Here is a 22,428-nt window from a genome sequence, read left to right on the forward strand (position 1 = left end):
TGGCCGGGGCCGGGGCCGGGGCCGGGGCCGGGCCGGGCCGGGCCAGTCTGGGCCAGGTGTGGGGCTGGGCCGGGCACAGCCCCCCTCGGTGGTCCCGCCGCGCTCGCGCGCAGGCGCAGCCCCGCACAGGGAGCGGCCGCGCGCTCTGCCGGGGGCGGGGCTGGTGCCCGCGACTGCGCGAGCGCAGGGAGAGGGGCGGGGCTTAGCGCGCACCGCCCGCCGGGGGAGAGGCCGCTGAGGGGCCGCCCCGCCCGGCCGAGGAGCCGCGGCCCGGGACTGCCGAGGACGGCTGGGGAAAGCTCGGGCCCGGGCCCGGGCCCGGGCCCACCTCACCTCAGCGCCCGGGCGGCAGGTGAGCGTGTCCGTCCCGGGTGCCGGGAGCGGCAGAGCGTGCCGGAGGGCGGAGCGAGCGCCGACACATCGATGGGAGGAAAGGGAGGGGACAAGGAGGGCTCGTCCGGCCCCGGGGCGGGCTGCCGAGCGCAGAGCTATCGATGGAGCCCAGGCAGGGGTGGCACCGCGGCGGGGACAGAACCCTCTCCGCGGCGGGGACAGAACCCTCTCCGCGGCGGGGACAGAACCCTCTCCGCGGCGGGGACAGAACCCTCTCCGCGGCGGGGACACGCGCCCCGGTCCGGCCCCCGCTGCCTCGGGCCCGCTCACATAGCAGCGGGTGCCGGTGGGTCTGTGCTCAGAGCCTCGTCGCTGAGCACGCTGAAAAGAAACAGTGTTGCCAGCATCAACAACGTTCCCTTTCCCAGCCTGCCGATTTATCCTGAAAGAAGTGTCCCAAAACTGCAACAGGTGACGTGCTCTCAGTCACAGGTGGAGTACAAGAATCTACTTGCCGCTTGACAAATAGCTGTGGAAATCAGCGGCAGAGGCTTCCCAGTATCCCCCTACTGATGCCAGTTTTTGTCTAGTCTCAGCTGGCAGCAGTCCCTGCTCATCCACACTCCCAGTTGTACGGAGGTGACAATAGGAGTGTGTAGTCACACTTCAGGTTAGAATTACAAGCTCCTGGAGGCAGAGATTTTCTTACGTGACAATGCTATTTACACTTGAGTCCTGTCCATTAACGGTGGATTTTCACTGATCATGTCCTACTCTTTTACCCTCAAAGTTAAATCCTTTAAAACATTTTCAACGGGGATCATAGTGGGGTCAGGAGGAAGAGTGCAGGAACTAGCCTGAGGCTCACTGCCTTAGAGGATTCACCTGGTGTGGTGTTGTTCTCCTTCTGGATTTGCTGGAGCTTGACAGTTTCCTAGCGCTGAGCCATACCTATGCCTACGGAAAGCTCAGGTGGTACCACCTCTCCCTTTGTTGTTACCTTGCCCCTTTTGTCCAGACCTCTGTTGAGGCCAGAGAGTTGTATTTAACTGAACGGTGAAAGAACAGCAATACATGTGTCTCTAGAAGAGCTGCAAGATCTTTGCATGTGCAGAGCTCCTGGAGAGGTTTCTGTTGGCATTTCAGTTTTCTGGTTCCTGTTTCATGTGCGTGATTTGTCATTGGGAGTGTGCAGCGAAGGGGCAGTAAAAGGGGTAGGTGAGGGATGGGAAACATGCCTGTCACTAGATGGCATAGCAGGGCCATCTGAGAGCAGCCAAGAGCCTGCGAGGGCCTCGGCAGTGATTTCACAGCTTTTGCTGTAAAGGTTCTTGTCCTGCCTGTGCGCTGTAAGCCCTACTGGCCCAGGCAACTCACCCTCTCCTGTCATTTCCAAGTAGTAAGAACCGAGCATAAGGAAGAGAGAGGTTGTAGCAAGCTCTTTCCTTAACCCTGTCTTTCTCTACAGCTTCAGTAACTGCTCTTTTTCAAAAGGAAAGTCTTAAAGGCTTATTAAAGTGGTAAATACAACAATTGAAGTCTGGTAGCCTACTGCTGGGACACAAAGAAGGACTGCCTGCAGTGACTTGTGAGGAGGATGACAGCATGCTGTGGTGTGCATGAGAAATCAAACATTTCACTGAATCTTAATTATACTCTTTTGCATGTTCTGCATTTGACCACAAGATATGAGAGCACATCTCGCCGGATGAATCTTTTTAAAGTACTGATAAAACACCATATAGTGTCAATCACCCTTGAAAAGAGAAATTTCATTCACCATTTTGAAAGGAAAATGTTGTTTGCATGTTTCTGAATATAAATGGTCTTTAGCCCTTCCTGAGGAACTCATTTCACATGAAGCGACTGCACCTGCTAATATAATTTGTATCTTTATGAAAGTATTAGACTTACTGGGAGTCTCTCAGAGACAATTAGAGAAGTGATATTCCAAAGTTAGCATGCCAGGTGTAGTGATGTGTGGAATGGTGTCAATTTGTTCCCAAAGGCAAATGTGGGCTTCTGTGTTCCTGAGGGCCTCGTGTTCCTTAACAGAACTAGCATTTTCTACATAATCTAGGTTTGTGCTGGGGTAAATAAGAATAGACTTTGTCTGCTGTCATTTAGTCAGGCTCATCACGCTTTCCCATGCAGAGTGTGTTCACAAAGTGAAAACATCCAGATCAGTCTAAAGCAATTCAGTTTACGGTTCTTCAAAAACTAGTTTGTCTTCATCCAGCTGGTTGCAATAGGAAGAGGTATTTGGGGACAAATTAAACCTTACTGCAGTTCTACAGATGCTCTTGGGGACTGCATCTGAATCAGTAATGGCTCACTCTGTGAATCAATGCAAACAAGCAATGGTACAGGAAAGAAAAGCGTTCCAAACACTTGCTCCAGAGGCACAGTCAGGCATGTACTGTCCCGTCCTGCCACTGGGATATAAAGGCTCAGCTAACAAAACCCTGTTAGATAACTCCTCCTCTGCTGCCCTCCAAGTTCTCTGCAAATACTGAGTAAATAAGTTGAAAAATATGTTTGTTAATTGTAATAACTCTTTAACTATGAATTTTAGGACCTGGACTGTTCCTCAGTTGGTCAGGAGAGACTTCAGTAGGAATACAGCTGAGAAGGGGGACACAGTCCTGGGACAGCCCTGTCAGAAATGTGTTCCAGTTGGGGGTCACCTGTGTTCTTCAACTACTTGTAATACCTTCGGTGCCATTTGGAATGTTAAATAATAGACTCTGATCCCAGCACAAAAGAGGTAAATCACAGAATATTCTGAGTTGGAAGAGACCCACAAGGATCATCAAGTCCAACTCTTAAGTGAATGGCCCATACAGGGATCAGACCCACCATCTTGGTGTTACTAGCACCATGCTCTAATAAACTCAGCTAACCTCAGGCTTCAGTGCAGACAAGAGGCAATACTTGATGATGCCTGTCTATTTCTCAAGGAATTCAGTGGAATGTTTTTGCACAAATATGGCTTACTCACTGAAAAAAGTTTTAAAATATCTGAAATTTAACACTGTTGAGTTCAATATAGACTTTGGGGCATAAGCAGAGTGGAAAATCAGACTGTTCATGGGAAAATCAGAATATTCTTCCTAAGTATTCCCTAAACTAAATGGTTAGTTAATTTAATGTAGTACTGCTTTTAAAACTGGCCTAAATTCAATTTTGTAATTTAATAATAAATTTTTAAAAATCCATTTTAAATCTCCTAGCATTGAAATGGGTAGCACAAAACTCTTCTACAACATAAATGATCTTTGATTTAAATTTATCTAAGAAGATGTTTTTGTTTGTTTGTTTGTTTAGGTGGATATAAATTGACATTTTCTGTATTTTTCATTTTGTTCAGGGAACTAAAATATATGCATATCATTGTTGCTTTTATCAAAGCTCATATATTCAATATACTCAAGTTGCTTATAGTAAACATTTTGATACATAACAAACCTGTTTAATTAGTCTGTGTAGACAGGATAGAAGCTGCATTTTCATGCCAAAGCCATGATTTTCCCTGTGTTTGCAGTCTTATCAATCAAAACTGACAGCAGTAAGAGTTGCAGCTGGCAGCTTGCTGAGCCCCTGGTTTGTGGTTTAACTGCTTCGGTACTGGCAAGCCCAGTCATCATCCCAAGTTTGTCTGGTCCCTTAAAGCAGTGAGTAATCTGGCGATGTTGGCCCTGAGTGCCATGGGATGGCAGCGCGGAGTAGGCGAATTAGGAGAGGTGGGAAGATCCCGAATTCCTTTGCGTTTCCATTCCGTTTAACGGTGTAACTGTAGGAGCCATATCCCGCATGCCTGGATTCCGTTCAGGGCTCACTGCAGGTTTCAAGCGCACCATATCTGGGTGCTGACTCCTCTAGCCTCTCTTGTCTTCTCTTTTGTCTACAGACTTGTGCAGCAACCAATCCCCTTCTCAAAACAGCATGTCTAAAAGCAATAAACAGAATACCCCCATCAGTTGGTATTTGACAGGGAATGATTTATGATCGTTTTGCAGGGGTTTTGTTGCTGTCTTCTTCAACACCACCTGCTTGTTCGAAGAGCTTGCTATTTGTCTTGACTGCTTTTGCTCAGAGAACCTTTCATAAATTCTTACTATATTTTTTATTTTTCTTGACTGTTGTCTCTCCTTTTTTTCACAATAGCTTCTTCAGGCACCACACAGTACCAGTTTCAGAATCACGAGGGAATTTACAGTGGAAACATATGCTACTCCGTGAAAATTAGTTTAAATCAGCAATCATATTTCAGGCAGCCTGTTTAAAGCAGTTCACTTTCCTTAGTTTTCCCACTCATAATCTCACATTTTCCCTATACCAATCGGCTATTAAATTGTCTACACTGCATCATAGTCATTGTATCCATTATAGAGAGAAGGTGGCAATGAACTAACTCCCTTTGATATGGCACATTGGATCCTGGTTTACCTCCATCTCATTTTGCAGGAGTATTTGCATAATTTATTAAGTCTAGATTTTCCCTCTTTCCAATTTACAAGAACATGAAGAAGGGGATGGAATATAAGCTGTGAGTAAGTGAGGAAGGTGTTCCTTCAGTCACTCAACAGTGAGTGACTCCTGTACCAGTGATACACTTCTGTCTTCTCTGGGTCACTGGCTGTCAGTTCAAACCAAGGTGGCTGAAATAAACTCAAGAGCTGTTTTCGCCTTTGGGCTGGATCATTCTGTTTTGTTGGTCTCTGACATGCCTGTCTCTGTCGGGCACTGGTGTCATGCTCCAGCATAGCAGTACAGTTCATGATCTAATAAGACTTTGGTTCTGGTTTACCCTCCTTCATCTCTTAAAAGCAGACAAAGTGAATTGGCTGATACCTGACAAATGTCTTTGTTTCCTTCTTGGGACTTTTAAGCTGCATTGATTTCATCAAGGCAAATTAAGCACAAATGTCTTCACATAGGTCTAAAAGTAATCTCAGGTAGGCATTAACTCAGTTTTCTCAAGGAATTTCCCCATCTATTTTTTTGGAGGTCTCTGTGTCCAACCCGAACCCTTCCTCCTTACCCTGCAGGAGTGGGGAGTTCATGCTGTTCATACTGGGAGGTTAGAGAGGCTTCTGCACTCCAATGCGGAAGGATTTCCTTGTCTCATCTTTTGTGTCACGTCTCTGTATGGTCTAGACCTCACCCAGATTCATCCCTCCTGCAGTGCTTCTCCACTTGACTGCTTTCCGTCATATTTTTTATCTATAGCAGTGTCCTGACTGATGCTTTAAAATTGCAGCTGGACATTTAATGTTAACTGAGTGAGTTACTTCAGCTGTAGTGATGATGTTGTTTTCAAACTTTCTGCAACTAATGAGTCGTTATAAGTAGTAATAAAGGTGTTTGTTGGGGCCCTTGGAAACACTCAGCGCATCCTAATTATAGTGGTCAGCAAAGAGATCGAGGCTGATAAATGTGTGGGAGGGGGCACAGAATAGTAATGATGAGAGGAGTTGACAATAGTTGCAGGAAATGTTAATTATACGCTGGTTTACATGAACTTTCTCCTCCCCTTGAAAACAAAGCTCATTTTGAAGACACTTGTAAAAGCTGTGCTTTAGGAATCAAACTCCCTGATGTCTCAATAACTGGCAACATCCAGAAATATAAAATTGCAGTGGAGTAAACAAAGAACTCATCTGTGCATGGTTGTTTTAGTCTCAATTAAAGCTGGAAATGAGATTTTGCATGCCTGTGCTGCCACATTAGGGCCAGTGCACAGCTTTACTCTGTGGATTTAATCCAGATTCTGCAGAGGAGAAGGCAGATTTTTCCACTGACTTCCATGACCAAGTCTACTGTTGATTTGTTCTGATTCCTGAAGGGCCACATCCTGTCTGACAGATAGTGCACTTCTGCAGGTAACTGTGCAACTGCAAGGCCCCTTTCTGCAATTCCGGAGTGTGCAAGTGCATTTGTCTGAGTGACTGAGCAAAGCAGGTTACATGTGGATGTTTGCATGGATGTTAAATTCTAGTGGAAGATGACAGTGAGAGGAAGGTATACAATAAAAATAAGGTTATGAGAAATGTGCAATTAACAAATTCTTACCTTATAACTAAATAGTATATATCTGTGTTGTTCATATTGTTAAGAGATTGCACTATTACTGTTCAAAGAAGCAGAGCATTATAGGAAAAAGCTGGTAATTTTCTGGTTAGTCCCTTAGCCAAACTCCAGAGCCCAAAAGATTTTAGGGTATAGGTAAATCTGACAAATACTTAACTTCAGAACTTGTGTTTATGTGTACTTCATAGTCACAAGACTGTCAAATTCCAAATGGCAGTCAGTCCTCTGAGAACGATATCTGTAGGAGAAAGAATCGTTGTACTTGACCGATAGTATGTCTGCAACACTGCAGACAACAGAAAGAAATTAATAAGTAGAGATGAAATTTTCATGCAGATACTGGGAGAAAATGTACTTTTGATCAAAACAAAAATCTGGACAATTTGAAATATGGTTTGAATTACTTAAAAAAAGTGGAACAATTGTTAAAATATGTAAGCTTTGCTGTTGCCCATTGTTACCCACCTGGGAATTTCTTCTTTCCTCTTTTTCCCTTATTTTGGACATTTTGTAGCAAGTGGATGTGGTCTGATGTAGTAATGTTCCCTGAGGTTTAAAAAGCATTCATTCATTGCTGAAAATGGTATATGAAATGGTATTCTTCAGAGGAATCTGTTTTTCCCTGATAAAAGAAAATAGAACATTTTAAAAGGCATCATATACAGAAAGTGTGCAGAAGGAAGCTGAAGAGTATGGAACGTCCCCAGCTATCTTCTCTGAGGACTTCTTTAGCATTTATTAGAAACCCCCTGTCAATAGAAGAGGTCTGTCCATTGTCACATATTAAACCACATATTATCTCCAAAGTTCGAAATTGCTTGACAGACCATGTTAAGTGTGGATCAGTCTGGGAACATCTAACTTCAGTGAAACTCACTGAAATGATTAATTATTTTTCTTCAAGGTAGCTAAACCATATGGCAAAACTGACTTCTATAACTGAGGAGGAGCTCCAAGGTACTGCCTGGGGAGCAACCATATTCAAAGGAGCACTTCAGGCACCTGATGTGTCTTGATGGTATTGAGAAGGATGAATGTCAGTGGAAACTACACTCATTTGTTTATAAAATAACATTCTAGCAAAATACTGACATGCTGTAACCTCTTTGAATGTACAAGAAGTGACATGAATAACTCAGAGCACTCAGTAACTGCACGTTAGTTGCAAAAATCAGTAAGTCTATTGTTTAGACCCATGAACAGGAAATCAGATTTCTCATCAAGTTCCCTACGAAGTAGGTCACAAGATGGCTGTGAGTTTAGCCCAGATGCATAGTTTTGTGTGCCATATAGGTAAATATTTAAAAACTGAGTCTATCTATATGCAAATCATCCTTCCACTTCAGAACAGTTCTAAGTATAAACATGTGCTGACCACCAGCATGCAAAAAGATTGTGCCTAGAAAAATACTTTTTGATGTTAATTTGTTTATCTTTATTTAGCTTGGCTTGGTTCTATGTTTTTCACACTATTGCAGTACGTTTACACAACCAGTAAGGACACTCAGAGTTGACTATTCATATTTATTGAATCATTCATATCAAGTAAACACTTTTGGGAGTCTGACCACAGAAAGTAAAAGCATTCCTTTGAGAGGAGAGAAAATCCTCAGGAAAGGATCTCTGCTTGCTTCATTGTTAAATGTCCGAGGAGAAGGTATGATTTCAAGTGGCACGACTGAAGTGTGGACACATCAGGGTGGGAGTTCTAGCGTGGGTGTACACAGTCAGGGGGGTCACAACTTGCAGCTGAGATGCTCAGGGATGCAGTAACCCTTTACACTGTGCAACTTCTTAGATGAAAAGGGTTTTCCTGTGCCAGTTCCAAGTCAAACTATGAAGTTACTCATCTATTCCGTTCCAGTTGAAACAGTTCCTGTCTCTCTGCAGTGCTTACTGTCTGGACAGATTGTAGTGCACAAGGGTTCAAGTCTCCCAAATGTTATCATTTAGAACTGAAAACCTACTAGATTTCATGTTGTTCTTTTTTCTCCCTCACTATTAATTTACTGATTTCACTGATGTGAGAAACCATATAATTATTTCACTTCAGGAGCATCAGAACAGAAATTTAAGAGCCTGTTTTAGTCATTTAGGAACACATAGTTGGATTATTCTGGGGTTCGGGCTCCTAAGGAAATAAGCACTCAACTTCCTAAAGTGAGGAGTTGAAGACTCAGTACTCCTGTTCCATTCAACTGTGTCTTTCAGTCCCTTTGCTTTAAGTGTGTGACAAAGCCATTAACTTCAATGGGAACACTGATGCACTGAAAGGTAGGTGCAGAGGTCAGCAGCAGGAAGCCATAAGGGAGTGAACAGAATGTTTTAGTGATCTGGCAGTTTACTTCACCAAATGCAAATGGTACACAATTATTTTCTCATTCCTGTTTCACTCTCCCATGCTGATCTCTTTCCCGGGTGCTGACGTTTTTCTTCTGCCCTGTCTCTGCTAACATCATCTACTAAATCAAGCAACAAGCTGCCTTTGTTACAGGTGAAGAACTCAAAAAAGTTGCAGGGGCCTGTATCGTCTGAGCTGTCAGAATTCCAGTGCCTTTTTCCAGGATGCTGGCGTTTCTCACCATATTGGTCATTTAGGTCTACCTCATAATTCCAGCTTCTTTTGCTAGGGTGCTGATGCTTGTACATCAGATACCTTCTGCCTGGATGCTGTCTTTTGGATAACTCATTCATGTAGGTTAGCTGTGCCCGAGGGCTGTCAGCAATCTGATCCAACAGTGACCTTCTGCCAGGAGGCTGTTGCTTTTTCAGCTCCAGATAGACATCAAGGTTGTCTTCTGTCTCTCTTTTCCCTGGATGCTGCCTCTTCTGAATGTCTCCGTAAGATGTGTCTTTCTCAACATCTCTTTTTCCGGGGTGCTGTCTCTTCTCCAGTTTGCTTAGGTACTTCTCACCAGGGTGTTGTCTTTTGGAAAGCCACTCTGAAAGAGGGGCTTTTGATTCTGTCCAAGGAAAAGAATAATGTTAATGAGTCCCCATAAACCTCACTAAGGAAGTTGAAATGGGAATTTGTGGAATTCTGTGGTACAGGATCATAACCTGCTAATCTTTGAAAGCCAACTCAGTAATTCCAGCTACCAGTCATAACTCTGTTAGTATCTCATACTCATTCTTTTTAATATTTCAGGTCTTGGATCTACATGACCAACACTCAGCATTCATGTGAAGAGGGAGGAAACCTTTTTCTGTGAGCACTTGAGGCCAGCTCCTCTTCCACTCTGGAAGGGCTCTGTGCTCCTTGTTGCTGGCAGGCATCTATGTGCTGCTTCTTGCAATCCCCAAGTCTGGTTTCCTTCCATTCCTGTGACTAGTGAGAGCAGAGCATCTGCAAGCTGGGAGGCTCAGACACTGGAGCTGCCTATAGCCTTCCCAGCTGTGGAAAAAGCCTACTTCTACTGGGGTGTAGGAACCAGTGGCTTGAGGTAGTAGGTGAATGGCAGCATTCCCATCTAGACCTGACATTAGGTGGGTCCACAACCGAGGAATGTCCTCTGTGTGTCCTCTTAGAGCTTCCCTAGGGAGGTACTTGCTAAACAGGCAGGGTTTCTGTGACAGGCTTCTACCTTTTTATTATGTAGTAGCTGTTTAGTGATGGTACAGCCTTGCCTGAGCAGGGAGATCTTAGAGAAGAAAGTACCTTTGAGAATTCTGTGTCAGTGTATTGCAGCAGCCCTCTTATTCTTCCCCTCCCCTTAGTTACAGTGGTAAATATATAGATATATTATATTGGAACTTGGAAATCATACCTTGGATATAATTATCTCAGCCAAGTGCTATACCAGCATCAGCAAAGAAATGTCCCCAGTGGGATATATACCTTTATTAGTTTCTTCATCCTTTTCAGCTTTCTTGAGGACAGACTGAAAAATGAGGCTTTCAGTTCTCTGAAGGATGTCATCCAGAGGACTCCTTCTCATGGTCTCACTCTCCTCTGGAAGGGGCTGTCTCCCGTTGAGGCAAACACCCCACAAGGTCAAGCAGAGGAGTAGCAGTGGCAGCTGGATAGATGGCATTGTGGGACGGGGGTTCCTGCAGCTTCTGTGTGGAACAGAGAACAGCAGGGGAGGAGGATGGAGCAAACAAACCTAGCAATAACAGCAATATTTCCAGACACTGAAAAACAGATATAGCACTGCTGTAGGGATTGAAGTCTCTTCGGATCCTGCCTCATTTCTGTTACTAACCTCTAGTTTACCTTATATCCTCCAAATTCTTCATAATTAAAAGCAGGCGCTTGTTCATTTTTCTGGCAGAATAAATATGAGTATTTTAAATACCTAACTTCCTGAGTCACAAATAATTTTGAAAGCCAGTGATTTTGCTTTGCCTTCTGCCAAGAGACAAACATAATTTCTCCCTTGAACTTAGTGTTAACTGTTGCCCCATGAGGTACAGACACCTATACCTGCACTACCAATCTCCATCAGGCAATTCCCTTTGCTAAGGGTTCATTTTAAAATAATACTGAGAATTGCAGCACTTTCATTACAGCTTTAGTTAAAGCCAAACTTTATTAGTCTACTAGTTTTTCATTATCTTTTTCTATACATTTAAAGTAGCTGTGTGCCTGGGTATTTGTCAGGATAAGAAGACAGCTATGCTCTGTGGGGCAGAGAGATTTCTTGCACTGGAGAAGCACCTCATTTTTTTCAGAGACATGATAATAATAATCATATTCTCTATTACCTCTTGCCAGACAACAAATGCTTTTCTATTTCTTTTTGCTAGCACTGAATTCCTATCACACTTAGGGGGTTATTTTACAGTAAGCAGACTTCCTTCGGTAGAATGGAATACATCTTAAATGCTAGTATAGCAGTCATATATATCTTAATTATTGTCTATCTTCAGAGCATGAAAGAAATGCACCATTTTATGAAGTCCTACACATTTTTTAAATAGAGAATGAGTTTATTACCTCTCTTGTTGGCAGGATTCTGTCGCTTCTGAGGTTCTTGGGTAACAATGTTAAGAATGCCACATAGGTTGTTTGGCTTAGAGCAATCTTTAGACAGAAAGGTAGAATCTGCTAAAAAGGAAATTACTTGGTAAATTACCTGGTTTGCAGATTTTTGCTTGATGCATCTGCCGAGAGACTGATAGTCCTTTAAAGCTGTTTGCACATCTGAGCTTCAAAGTTGCCCTTTTGCTGCCACAGACACACAGAGTATCCAACAGAGCCGTTGCTGTGTGCTCCTTGGATGGCTTGCATCTCCCTACTTATACTGTACCGCCTCTGGACCCTTTATGCAAATAGCTCTGAGGTAGTTTAGGGGATATGATGTGTTGGGGCTTTTTTTACTGCTCTCAGCTGCATTTTGAATGTATTTTAAGACTTGGATAGTTAATTGCTGACCTCCATATAACCATGCTCGACTCCCAGAAATTGTTATTTTCCCATTCTCTAAAGAGATTATGTTGAATTTTATGTAACTCAGGATAAAGAGAAGGAGTTTTTTCTCTGCAAAACTAAGCTTGTGTGTCCTCTGTTAAGCAAGTACTGTGGAATAAATGCAGAGAGGTAGGCTAGACAAGAAAGACAATGATAAAAATATAATGGATTTTATTTAAATAAGTTTGCACCATGAGTTCTTATTCTGAATGACACTACACAGTTTCTGACTCACAATTCCATATTTTCTTGGCATAGGGTTCCACAAACAGTACTTTAGAATATGGAGTGCATAGCGTTAGATATTAAAACATGGTTATGTTGCTGCTATGTGCTTCAAAAAGCATTATACTATTGTAACTAGAAATAAGACTCCCTGTCTTTAACCCACCTGTCTATTTAAGATATTCTTCCACACAGTACTACTGAAAACAAATCATGCAGGGGGCACAGCTGCTTGGCGTTTCCTAGGTGTAATACCTCCTTAAGGTCTCTTGGGGTATGACACCTGAGTTTAAAAAAATTACTGCATTGCCCTTAAATTAAAGTGACCATTGATGAAATGGGAAAGTGCCTGTTTTCGTTCTCATTAAAATCTCCTTGACACCTTTGAGCTGAGGACTCCCTTTGGAGAATAGGGGTGAAATCCTGTGTTACAACTACATCTCCATGCAAAGCTTTTCAGCAGGTGCAAAATTATATTCACAGTGCAATGCCCAGGACTTCCAGCCTGGCCAGCTGTGCTCCTTTGCTAGACTTATTTTTGTCTTATTCTGAACTGATTTAGAGTTTTAATACTTTATTTAAAGAAAGAAAGTTAAAATTAAGCTCCTCAAAGAGTCTTCATTTTTCATGAAAAATGTCCTTTTCCTATTTCACAGGTGGAAAACTGTCTATTTTTAATGCCATCTTTATTTTTAGAATTCTGTTTTGATTTTCTTTTGCCACATTTTTTTCAGTTTCATTTTCCCCACAGGTGATTCTTCTCTTTAAAAGATTTCTGGAGGTTTATTTTATAAGTGTAAATGTCCTTTCTTCCCCCTCACTGCACAATTACTCATGACACTGAAATGAATTCGTGGGTAGGAAGGAGAGTTTTTCTCAAACTCTAGAGCCTTCCAAGCTGTACTTTTCTGTCTGTCACAATCCACTGACACCCCAGACTTGCCCAGAGCTTGTGTCAGCACAGGATTTGGCTCCCAGTCCTCCTGGACGTCTATGGTAGGTTCTAGAATTACACAGAGATGTCCAACTACTGCATTTCACACCTAAATACAGCATTTCAACACCACTGTGATCCTCGACCCCTTTGTCCAGCTGCTGTATTTTGTCTCAGGTGTATCAAGTCCCTTGAGCTGCTTCATCAGCTCTGTTGATGAAGTTCCTTATTTTTCTTTTAAACATTCTCAAGAGCACACCAGCTTCTCAAAAGGCTTCTAAATGAAGAAACTGAGAGGCAGACAACTCGTTCCGAAGCAGTGAGACCCTTACATGTGAGCTGTGAGGATTGAGGTTTGTGTTCCTCCCCTCTCCAGCCTGCTCGTTGCTGGAATGGCTGAGTCGGGTCACTCTCACGGATGAGCAGGAGCCTGGGGCCTCCTTGTGCTGAGCACTCGCCCAGCTCAGTCTTGGTGTTCATAGCAACTGGGCCTTAGCATTGGGTCTGTCACTGGGCATACAGTTGTTGGTCCCTAAAAAGACCTTGAAGGTGAATAATGAGAAAATCTGCTGCTAACCCAAGTCTGATCTCCATTTTAAAGAATTTAACCGCTCATGTGTTGTGCAGTTAGTCAGCTACGACATCCTGGAGACGGGCAGAAAGTTCTCCTTGGCAGATTTTTGCATTTTTACATCTTCCTTGGGACATCTTGCTCTGGTCACTGTCAGAGATTAGCTGAAGTACATTGCTCATTTTCAATATGGCCATCCCTGTAGGAATCCCAAAATATAGAAGTTGTTATGGGAACTGCTCTTCTGTTCTCAAACTGTAAGATAAAAAAACATTCATGTGTGGAATTAAAGGGCCATTGCATTTGTTATCAGTTTACTGAGAGGTGCTGAGTTTTTAAGTGGCTTGCCCTTTGTCACAGAGCCGTAGTTGTAGAGTCAGAAAGTGACATCAGAATCCATTCACTTATCATTCCTTTATTGAAACAGCTTGGGTTTTTGGTAGTACCTCACAAGACACACACCCTTCTCATTTAAAAGGTTGTCTGCATGACATTACTTCTGTGTGAAAGACTGAGAGAATTATGTCCACTGGCTACTTAAAGCATTCAGTTAATTTTTATTAAGTGTACACTATCACTGGGACTGAAGTTTTCTATCTTCTCATATCTTTAAATAATTTTATCCTTTTGGATATTTACTGAATTGTATTTCTTGCAATGGTTGCAAATCTAAGCTGTTCTGTCTGAACTTCTTCTTGTTAACAGTGCTGTAAATTAGGAATGACTTGTTTGTTAACAGAAATAGAGGCAAATCAGCTCTTTTATTTTCTGTGGAAAAAGTAAAAGCACAGCTTATTTAGATCACTCCTCCCAATTTGTTCCTTGAATTGGACTACTCATGCAGAAAATGACAGAGGTGGGTATCAGTAATAGGTGGACAACTCACTCTCTTCCCATGTGATCCTTCCTAACATGCAGCTTTTCCTGCATCACAACAAGTAGTTTGCCCTGCAGGAAGATATGTCGTATTTTTGTGAGAGGTATAATTCCAGCTTCTCTTCATCTTGATTTTAACAACATCAAAGTGTCAGAGTGGGTACAGCCACGGTGATCTTTAGATGTATAGTTTTACAAGGGAGGCAAGCTTTCAGGAATACAAACCTTTCTTAGACCTGAGGAAAAGCATTCATGTCTGAAAGTTTGTCTCTCTTAGGACTTAAAAAGGACTTACGATCCCCTAGAACTGTCAGCTTTTCACGGCTATAGACATCACTAAAATAAAAGAAGCCTCAGAGTTTTATAGTTTTGCAAACATGGAAGTGTTGAAGCTTAATCTTTTGAATTCATTGAAACTAATAGAAAATCCTTTGAGGAAACTTAATGTATAGAGAAAGTAGGCCTTCTGTTTTAAATAATGAATAGAATGAGTATTGAATGAGATGAGAACATTAATTTCTGTGTGGGGAAAGTCTTAATAGAATTACTGAGTAAATTCCACATGGAACACGTACACAGCTCCCCTCACCAATTTCAATCCATAAAGGGAAGGCTATTGTATTAGAAGGAAAGGGGAGTATCCCACACAGCATTAAAACTGTTGTCAAAAGGTGTATAAATAACATGTTGCTTGTATTGGCTAAATAGTTTTATTATTTCCTAAGGAAGCAAATACAAAGCACTATGACATTAATACCACATACTGGTTTACTGACAGATTTTTCAATATTAAACAGCATATTATGGAGCCAGAACTTGGCAGGTTTAATTGTATACTTAGGAGTCAGATTAACTCACATTTTGTTCCTTCTGGGATGGTGGCAATTTGGAATTAAAGATCTCAATGGATTCATTGTGGTGCTCCTTTATTTTGTAATTATCTTCACAATGTTTATGCAGGGTCATTTTATAGTTTTCCAGTCGAGAACCCTGTTATTTGGAAAGAAAGTGCCCATCTTCAGAAAGAGTATCACTGTGCCCTGTTTCTTGTTGCAGGCACAGTCCAGGATCTTTCAAACCAAATAATGTCACTTAATGAAACAAACAAGACCCTATCCCTCCAGGCACCAAAAAACTCCATCTGCCCAGCCTGTCGTTTTATCACAGTTGCTAATGACAGAACTCAAGAGCTTCTTGTTCACTTCCAACAGGGAATTAGTCACTGGGCAAAGCAAATTTACAGCTCAGTTTACCTTGCCAAAATACAAGAATAGATTCAGGGAAATTTGATTTGGTTTGATAGAAAACATCCAGTTTCCTTTCAAAAGAAAGTTTGACTCACACTGTCAGGTAATTTTACTAATTTTACTGGGTTTTACTAATTAACTGTTCCTGTCTTTTTTTTTTTTATTACCTTTATTTGTCTTAGTAGTTACTAAGTTACTTGATCTGCTCATTTTGTGATGGCTTATATTTGTTCACCATGTTATTCTTCCTGCAGTAAAATTAGTCATTTTGTCTTTTCAGCTTCTGATTTTTAAGAGTCCTCTAGCACAGCAACAGTGAAGATTGGAGTCCTGTTATGGTAAGTACTATACCAAAGTAAAACTGAAACTGTCTATCCCAAGAGAGTTAGAATGAAGTCTAAATGTATATATATACAGCTACATATGCACCTACACCTATCATACTTCTCTACATTCACCTGAAGGTGTATGAAATGATTGCTCAAGCAAGAGGGTGGAGTAATCATGTCAGTTGTGCTGGGCATAAATGTAATATTTCAAGAGTTCTAGTAGCTGTAAATCAGCATCAAGACATTGAGGGTCAGATTACAGTTGATTTGTGAGCTTTGCTGCAGTATTGCAAAAGGACGTGGAAGAAAGAAGACAGTCATTTTATCCTGGCAAGAATTTCCTCCCCTGTATAAGAAAAGGCTTATAAGAAAGCTGGTCACTTGCCATCATCAGAAGGATGGAGACATCTGCAGGAATCTGTCCAATTCCAGCATGGGCCATTTATGGGAAGGTTTTAGCAAGTAGTAGTGATACAGTTTACAGTTTCTGGTACCATCCATTAGTCCCAGTGTGTCTGCAGAGCATGTGGCAATGAGAATAGTTAGGGGTTTTTTAATTCCATCACTTGCAACCATCACTAATGACACCAGTGAAACTGGAAGCTGTTAGAATCCAAGCCTTCAGTGTACCGAAGATATGGATTAGTGGAATCAAAGGTGTGGATTGGTGGAATCAAAGATGTGGATAAGTGGCTAGAAGTCAACTGAGAAATGCTATGGCCTGTACTTGACTAACCACGGAAGCCACCAGAGATCTAATACAGTGCTGATGTTTGCATTGTGCAGAGCACAGCAGGTCAGGAAGTGCCTTCTTTGGTGGGTTAAGTGAATTACCTGGTTAATATGAGGGAAGTTCATAGAGCAGTCAGTGTAGAACTGTTCCCCTGCCCAGTCGTTGAAGATTGATGTGCAGCTGAGAAAACTGGAGGGGGAGGAAGAAGATCCCCACAACCAGTTGTTCAAGTAAGATGATTTTGATATTGTACTGTGAGCTACATAATGACAAAGACCTTTATGTAATTTGCATCTTTATAACTTTCATAGTCATTGTAATAACAATAGGCTTTTCCACTGGTGCTTAATGGGTTTGTTTACAAGCAAACTGTGTGAGGTGAGAATCAGTCGGTATTCAGCTGCCATTTGGGGGCGGAGATTATTATTAAAGCTGTTCCATCGGCCAAATATTAGACATCATGCTTGAGCGGACCATAAAGGCACATATGTGGTCAGTGAGGTCCCTGCTGAGACCAGGAGTAGTATTGCCTTTTAGAAATGGCTTCTGTGATGTTCTTGTGGGTTGCTCTTCACGTCTGTCCAGCTGGCACACTCCATGCATACCAAGGGAAGCTGAGTGAATGAACATGTAGCGCTGGAGTAAAGTTCCTTGAGTCATTTGATACTTGCTTCTGCTGAGAAGACTGTGAGGCACAAAGCCTATATGCCTCTCAGCTCTTTTCTCACTGCCTTCCCCCTGGGTCTTTTGAGCTGAGCCTGAACATGAACAAAGATGCATTTAAAAGTAGTTAGGCGATGGTTTGCAGACGCAAACTACAGCAGCTGTTGTATTTTTATAAGCACCAAGCTGGGAGACCACATGGTTATTTGGTTGAGTCTGAGAACTGGGACAGCTGATTCTATTTCTGTCTCTCCCATTGAATTGCTCTGTGACTGTCAGTGGCACATTAAGGCAGAAATCCAGCTGTAGTTAAAATCAGAGTCAGATTTTTCATAGATGGTTACTGACGTTAGGTAGACTGTAAATACCTGAGTTTTGTGTTCCTTGTCCACAAATGAGCAATATTGATACGATACAGTGACTTTTGATGCTTGCGATGTGCTTTGAAAGTCACAAGTCATGACGAGAGAAGTAAAAATTCTTGTTTATATTTGGGTGGGATTTTTTAGGGAGCAAGTAGAATTCACCAAGCCCAGTTGGCCTGATGTGCGAATTTAAGTCAAGAAAATGGTAAATAGAAAACTCGTGTTTGATTGGACTCCGATGAAGCTTTGTTGTGACCAGTTGTGACAAGAACACAATTATACATTATATGTATGTATATAATAAGTATCAGCAATTTCACAGGATTCTTTCTGCAAATATCTGATGACTTCGATAAACAGTTTTCTCTTCCAGATTTCTTGTTTTCCTTGTCTGTAGCTGCTGTCAGATTTGAAATGTTCTATGTTGGCATCTAAATGGTATGATCAAATTCTAGAATGCACTCCTGGAATGGCTGGTGATGGTCTTCATAGCCTTGAATGTAGAGACAGCTGTAATGCATCAGTGATTTTCAACTTTGGTATGAGAGAGTGCAGGGATTGGAATGACTTCAAAGGGATAAGAAAAGCACATTAGTAAAAGCAATCCTTTTGTTAAATTTTCTCTATGATGATCTATAGGTCACCTAGAAAATGCTTACAAATCTAGAAACTGCAAAAAAAGTAAAGCAACTAGAAGAAGTAAAAAAATCCTCCTGGGAGTCACTTTCAGACCTGCATTTCCATGACAGATTCAGAGACCACTATGCAAGATGAGGAGTTAGAACTTTCATAACATTACATTTCTATAGCTATTATTCAAAAATATGACCCAATATTTTGACATTTGAAATAGCTTATCAAGGCAAAGAAGCTGACAGACTGTTTTTAAAACACCTTCTGGAAGATCTCAGCAGTAATCTGTGATTATTTCTGAACTTCCACTGCTCATGTTGAGTAAATGAAGCTCAGGTCTTATTGTATGGACAGATTATGAAAATGCCAAGGATTGCCTGATAAGCAGGTAGTGCCATTGATCACTAACTGTACTTAATAAACACAGTGCCATTGTCATTTGAATAACAAATTATCTCTAAGACAATGTCAGGGTAAGTCTGATTGACCTTTTACAACTACTTATACTTTTATTGGAAAACAGTAACTCCATCTTCATTAGAATCAATTCCAGTTCTGCTTGGGGCCAGGTATAGAGCAAAGTAGTTGCATGGGAAGGAGGAAGGCATGTAGCAGTTTTCTTTACTTGATGGTAAAGCCTGTAATGGGGAACTGGAAATCACTGCTAAATGGATGCTAAGTTAAGGATACCTACACCTGTGAGTGTGTTATGTAGTTCATCTGGAACTGAACTATATTAAGTGTTTCACACCTCTCACTTGCTTCTGTCAGTGATGGTCCAGCTGCTCTTTAGCATGGTGCAGTGAGAAGAATCAGCCCAGCTCACTGCTCTGTCCTTAGTTCTGAATGCTTTTGTCGCCTCTCTGACAGACAGGAGTAACTCTGATCTGTCTAAGCATGAGATCTTCACAGAATGCTGCAAAATGAAAAGTTCTGTACATCCCTTATCATTTCTGCCTACAAGTACATCACCCCATGTTCAGGGGCTGTCAGGTCTTCCAATAGTAAAAAGGTTGTTTAAGGCTTTTGAGTCAAGACTGGTGTGAGACCTTGTGTAAATTTAAGAACAGAGATAATCTTGCAGAGAGCTGCTTAAAGGTGTTTACATTTGGCATTTCTGTTTCCTGTCTGTAGTGTGAGATGAGTGCCTAACTTAGAAAAAAAAGTGTGGGCAGGAGTCACAAAAAAATGTGAAATTCTCCACTTAAAGTGCTAAAACCCCAGTGTTGACGACAGGCAATGTGAATTTTACCCTCTGGAAGCAAAACGTAGCATGTGTCTTGTGGGGGCTAGAACCTGTCAATGGCTGATACCCCAAGAGTAGACTTTACCTTAGTGTTAAATAGGGCATTTCATGCAGCACAGGTGTAAAATGGCTTCAAGTCAGAGATCAGAGTCTTGCAGGAGGCACCTTCTGACACGCAGGCTGCCTGGGACAGGCATTAAGTCCGTCCCAGCCAGACCCTGTGCAGCAGTGGTTGCAGAGGAGCTATGAACTGTTTGTAAAGAGGGCTCTGAGTTAGCAAGTCCTTTTTCTGGCATGGACAAAGAAGCCAGTTTTCCCAGTCAAGCCAGGTGCAATGTGCTCATTCTGTAGTGGACTTAAATTGCAAGGTTATTGAGTCCTTTTAGCCTTGGGTAGCTGCAGACCACTTAATTACAAGGTCAGTGGTCTACAGTAGTAAAGAGTTTGGGGACCTCATGAGGTAAAACAGCATCTGATTACACAATAAATCATGGTTTATTTGGACTTCTGCTTCAGAATCTAGACTACATGGTGTTATTGTTTGGACCTTCCTACTCTAATAATTTAGCAGTCTGCAGGACTACAAATTTTGTTACCACTGAATTCTGCTGTTCAGAGTTTTCAGCTGCCTGGCAAATTGACAACACAAAAAATCAAAACCAATGTAATGACCATGAATTTACACTTAAGTGATGAAATTTTCAAAGGGTTATCCTTCCCATTTAGACACAAAGGAAGTAGCCAGATTTGTTCAAGTAGTTGTTGTCTTGGGCACTTTGGTCTTTTGAAGATCTGACAACACGTAATAGTGGCAGCCTCTAGGTATCAGATACCATCCTCTCTGTGTATGAGAGCAGAAGCAGAGCCCTACTATAGCATGTGAATCAACTTTAGCCCTTGAAATTGTATCACAGAATAAGTCTGTGATTTTAGCAGAATTTAGGTGCTGTCTCCTGGAAACCCAAGTGAAAAGATGAAGTTAAATGAGTGATATTGTGTCATCTTATTTGTTTTGCCAGAGGTTGCTAAAGGTCTTTAGTTATTTAATGTTTATCTACTTCAGAAAACATATTAATGTCCTTGATCACATCCATTCTTCAAAGACACTGAGATAAACAAATGTCTCATGAAGTGACTGCCCATTATTTTTGCTGTGATATTCGAGGGTGGGAGAGGGATCAAATGAAGTTGGTATTTAGTCTCAAAAGAAGGTTTCTTTATAGTGATGCTAAAAAAAATATGAAGCTTAGAAGACCTTGGAAGAAGTTTCCTCTCAAAAAAATCCTTTAAGTGCTACAGCAGTTGGTAAATTCTCTGTTTTAAATTGTTACCAGCAGAATTGAATTTCTCCCCATCAAATCTGCCTTGATTTCAGGTTCAAGACTGAATTACGGGTGAGGTTGAGGCAATAATTTCAATGCAGTTACACTGTAGATGAATTTGCTTTTTAAAAAAATTTAAGATAAAGGTTAAGTAGCATGAGGCTAGAAATCTAGGGTGGGGTTTTGTTTGTTTTCTTGCCTAGGAAATAGTCTATTGTTTCTGGTCCAGTCTGGAGTAAATTTTGTATCTGGTAGGCAACTGCAACTCCTCTGTTCGTTGGTGTTGCTTCCCAGGATTTGGGCTGTGGTGGCCGTAGCAGGTGACAGAGCTAGGGAGGTACTGCTGTTGAGGAATCCACTGGGTGCAGGTGACTCGAGGGGCAGCTGCAGTGAAGCTGCAGTTTGAACTTTGGAGGTGAGAGCCCCAGGCAAGAGGCTGTGAACTGCCAACCTTCTGCATAGCAAAGACCCCAGGGTCCTGTGGCATAACCAGGTGAGGGACACTCGGGGACATGGCAGGAGCCAGTGACCCCCAGACTTTGGGCACAGGCAGGTGAGGGACACTCGGGGACATGGTAGGAGCCAGTGACCCAGGTTTTCCCCTGTTTAGACTGGGAGGGTCCCTCCTCGGAGGCACCAAGCTCCAGCTGTTACTTTGTTAGTTATTGCACTAAGGATCAGGGCATCTGACTCTGTGCTGCAGGAAACCTGAGGTGGAGCCAGTGAGGAAACACGGTCTGACTGTGTGAGTGTGGGGGGAGCAGCTGTGCAGGGGCCTGGGTGCCAGCTCAGGGGGTGCCAGCATAACTGCCAGGGGGGCTCCTGGAGGATTGGACAGGGAAGTTTCCTTAACACGGCTCAGAGGGTTGTACTTGCCGGTGCTGCTGTGCTGTTCAGAGCCCAGTGAAGCAAAGGGGAGCTATAGCCATTCTATAATCTTTAATATTAATAAATTAATATTGTCCTCGTGTTATTGAATTTTCAGCATCCCAATGATGCTGGAAGTTTTCCAACCAGATGTGCTTTCTCCAGGGTCCTTGAAGCTCCTTCGAAGTACAACTTCATTGCAATTCATTGGCAATTCTCCTGGTTCTCAGAAGTGTAAGAGTTTAGGCTTGACTTGTTCAAACTCATATTTTTCTTATTCTAGTAATGTTGGCACAAACCCTGTAGCCTGTCTACCAACGGGGACAGAGCACAAACATGCAGTTTGTGTTTTTAAAGAGACTCATGTATCCAGCTAGGGAAAAACAATCAATGACCATTTAGATGTTTCTGACTGAACAAGATGTCTTTAAATTAAGTCTCGCGTCTCAGACTTGAAAACAAGAACACTCTGATTTCCTAATTTAGCCACTAAAGAGCAGAGAAAGGAGTTTGATTGAGTTATTTGGCCAGGTGACATATATACTTCCACCAGGGTTCTTTGGCAGGGGAGCATTTTT

General features: G+C 42.1%; 2 protein-coding genes across 6 annotated transcripts in view; one reads left to right on the top strand and one right to left on the bottom strand.

Annotated features, from left to right (window-relative positions):
• Positions 1–253: 253 nt before the first annotated feature.
• Positions 254–22,428, top strand: part of TMCC1 (transmembrane and coiled-coil domain family 1) — a 114,808-nt gene continuing 92,633 nt past the window's right edge. For all 5 annotated transcript variants that reach the window (XM_039378464.1, XM_039378467.1, XM_039378463.1 and 2 more), the window contains exons 1-2: positions 254–352; positions 15,973–16,030. The gene's annotated coding sequence lies outside the window, so the exon portion shown is untranslated. The remainder of the gene's footprint in view (positions 353–15,972; positions 16,031–22,428) is intronic.
• On the bottom strand, positions 7,936–11,610 carry TRH (thyrotropin releasing hormone). The gene is made up of 3 exons (XM_027746406.2): positions 11,505–11,610; positions 10,265–10,485; positions 7,936–9,389 (listed from the first exon to the last, which is right to left on the bottom strand). The coding sequence occupies exons 2-3, from the start codon at positions 10,458–10,460 to the stop codon at positions 8,797–8,799; spliced, it is 789 nt and encodes a 262-aa protein (XP_027602207.1). The 5' UTR covers positions 10,461–10,485; positions 11,505–11,610; the 3' UTR covers positions 7,936–8,796.

The sequence above is a fragment of the Pipra filicauda genome, unplaced genomic scaffold, assembly GCF_003945595.2.
Source record: "Pipra filicauda isolate LSUMZ 115617 unplaced genomic scaffold, ASM394559v2 scaffold139_size1960392_pilon, whole genome shotgun sequence".
NCBI lineage: Eukaryota > Metazoa > Chordata > Aves > Passeriformes > Pipridae > Pipra > Pipra filicauda.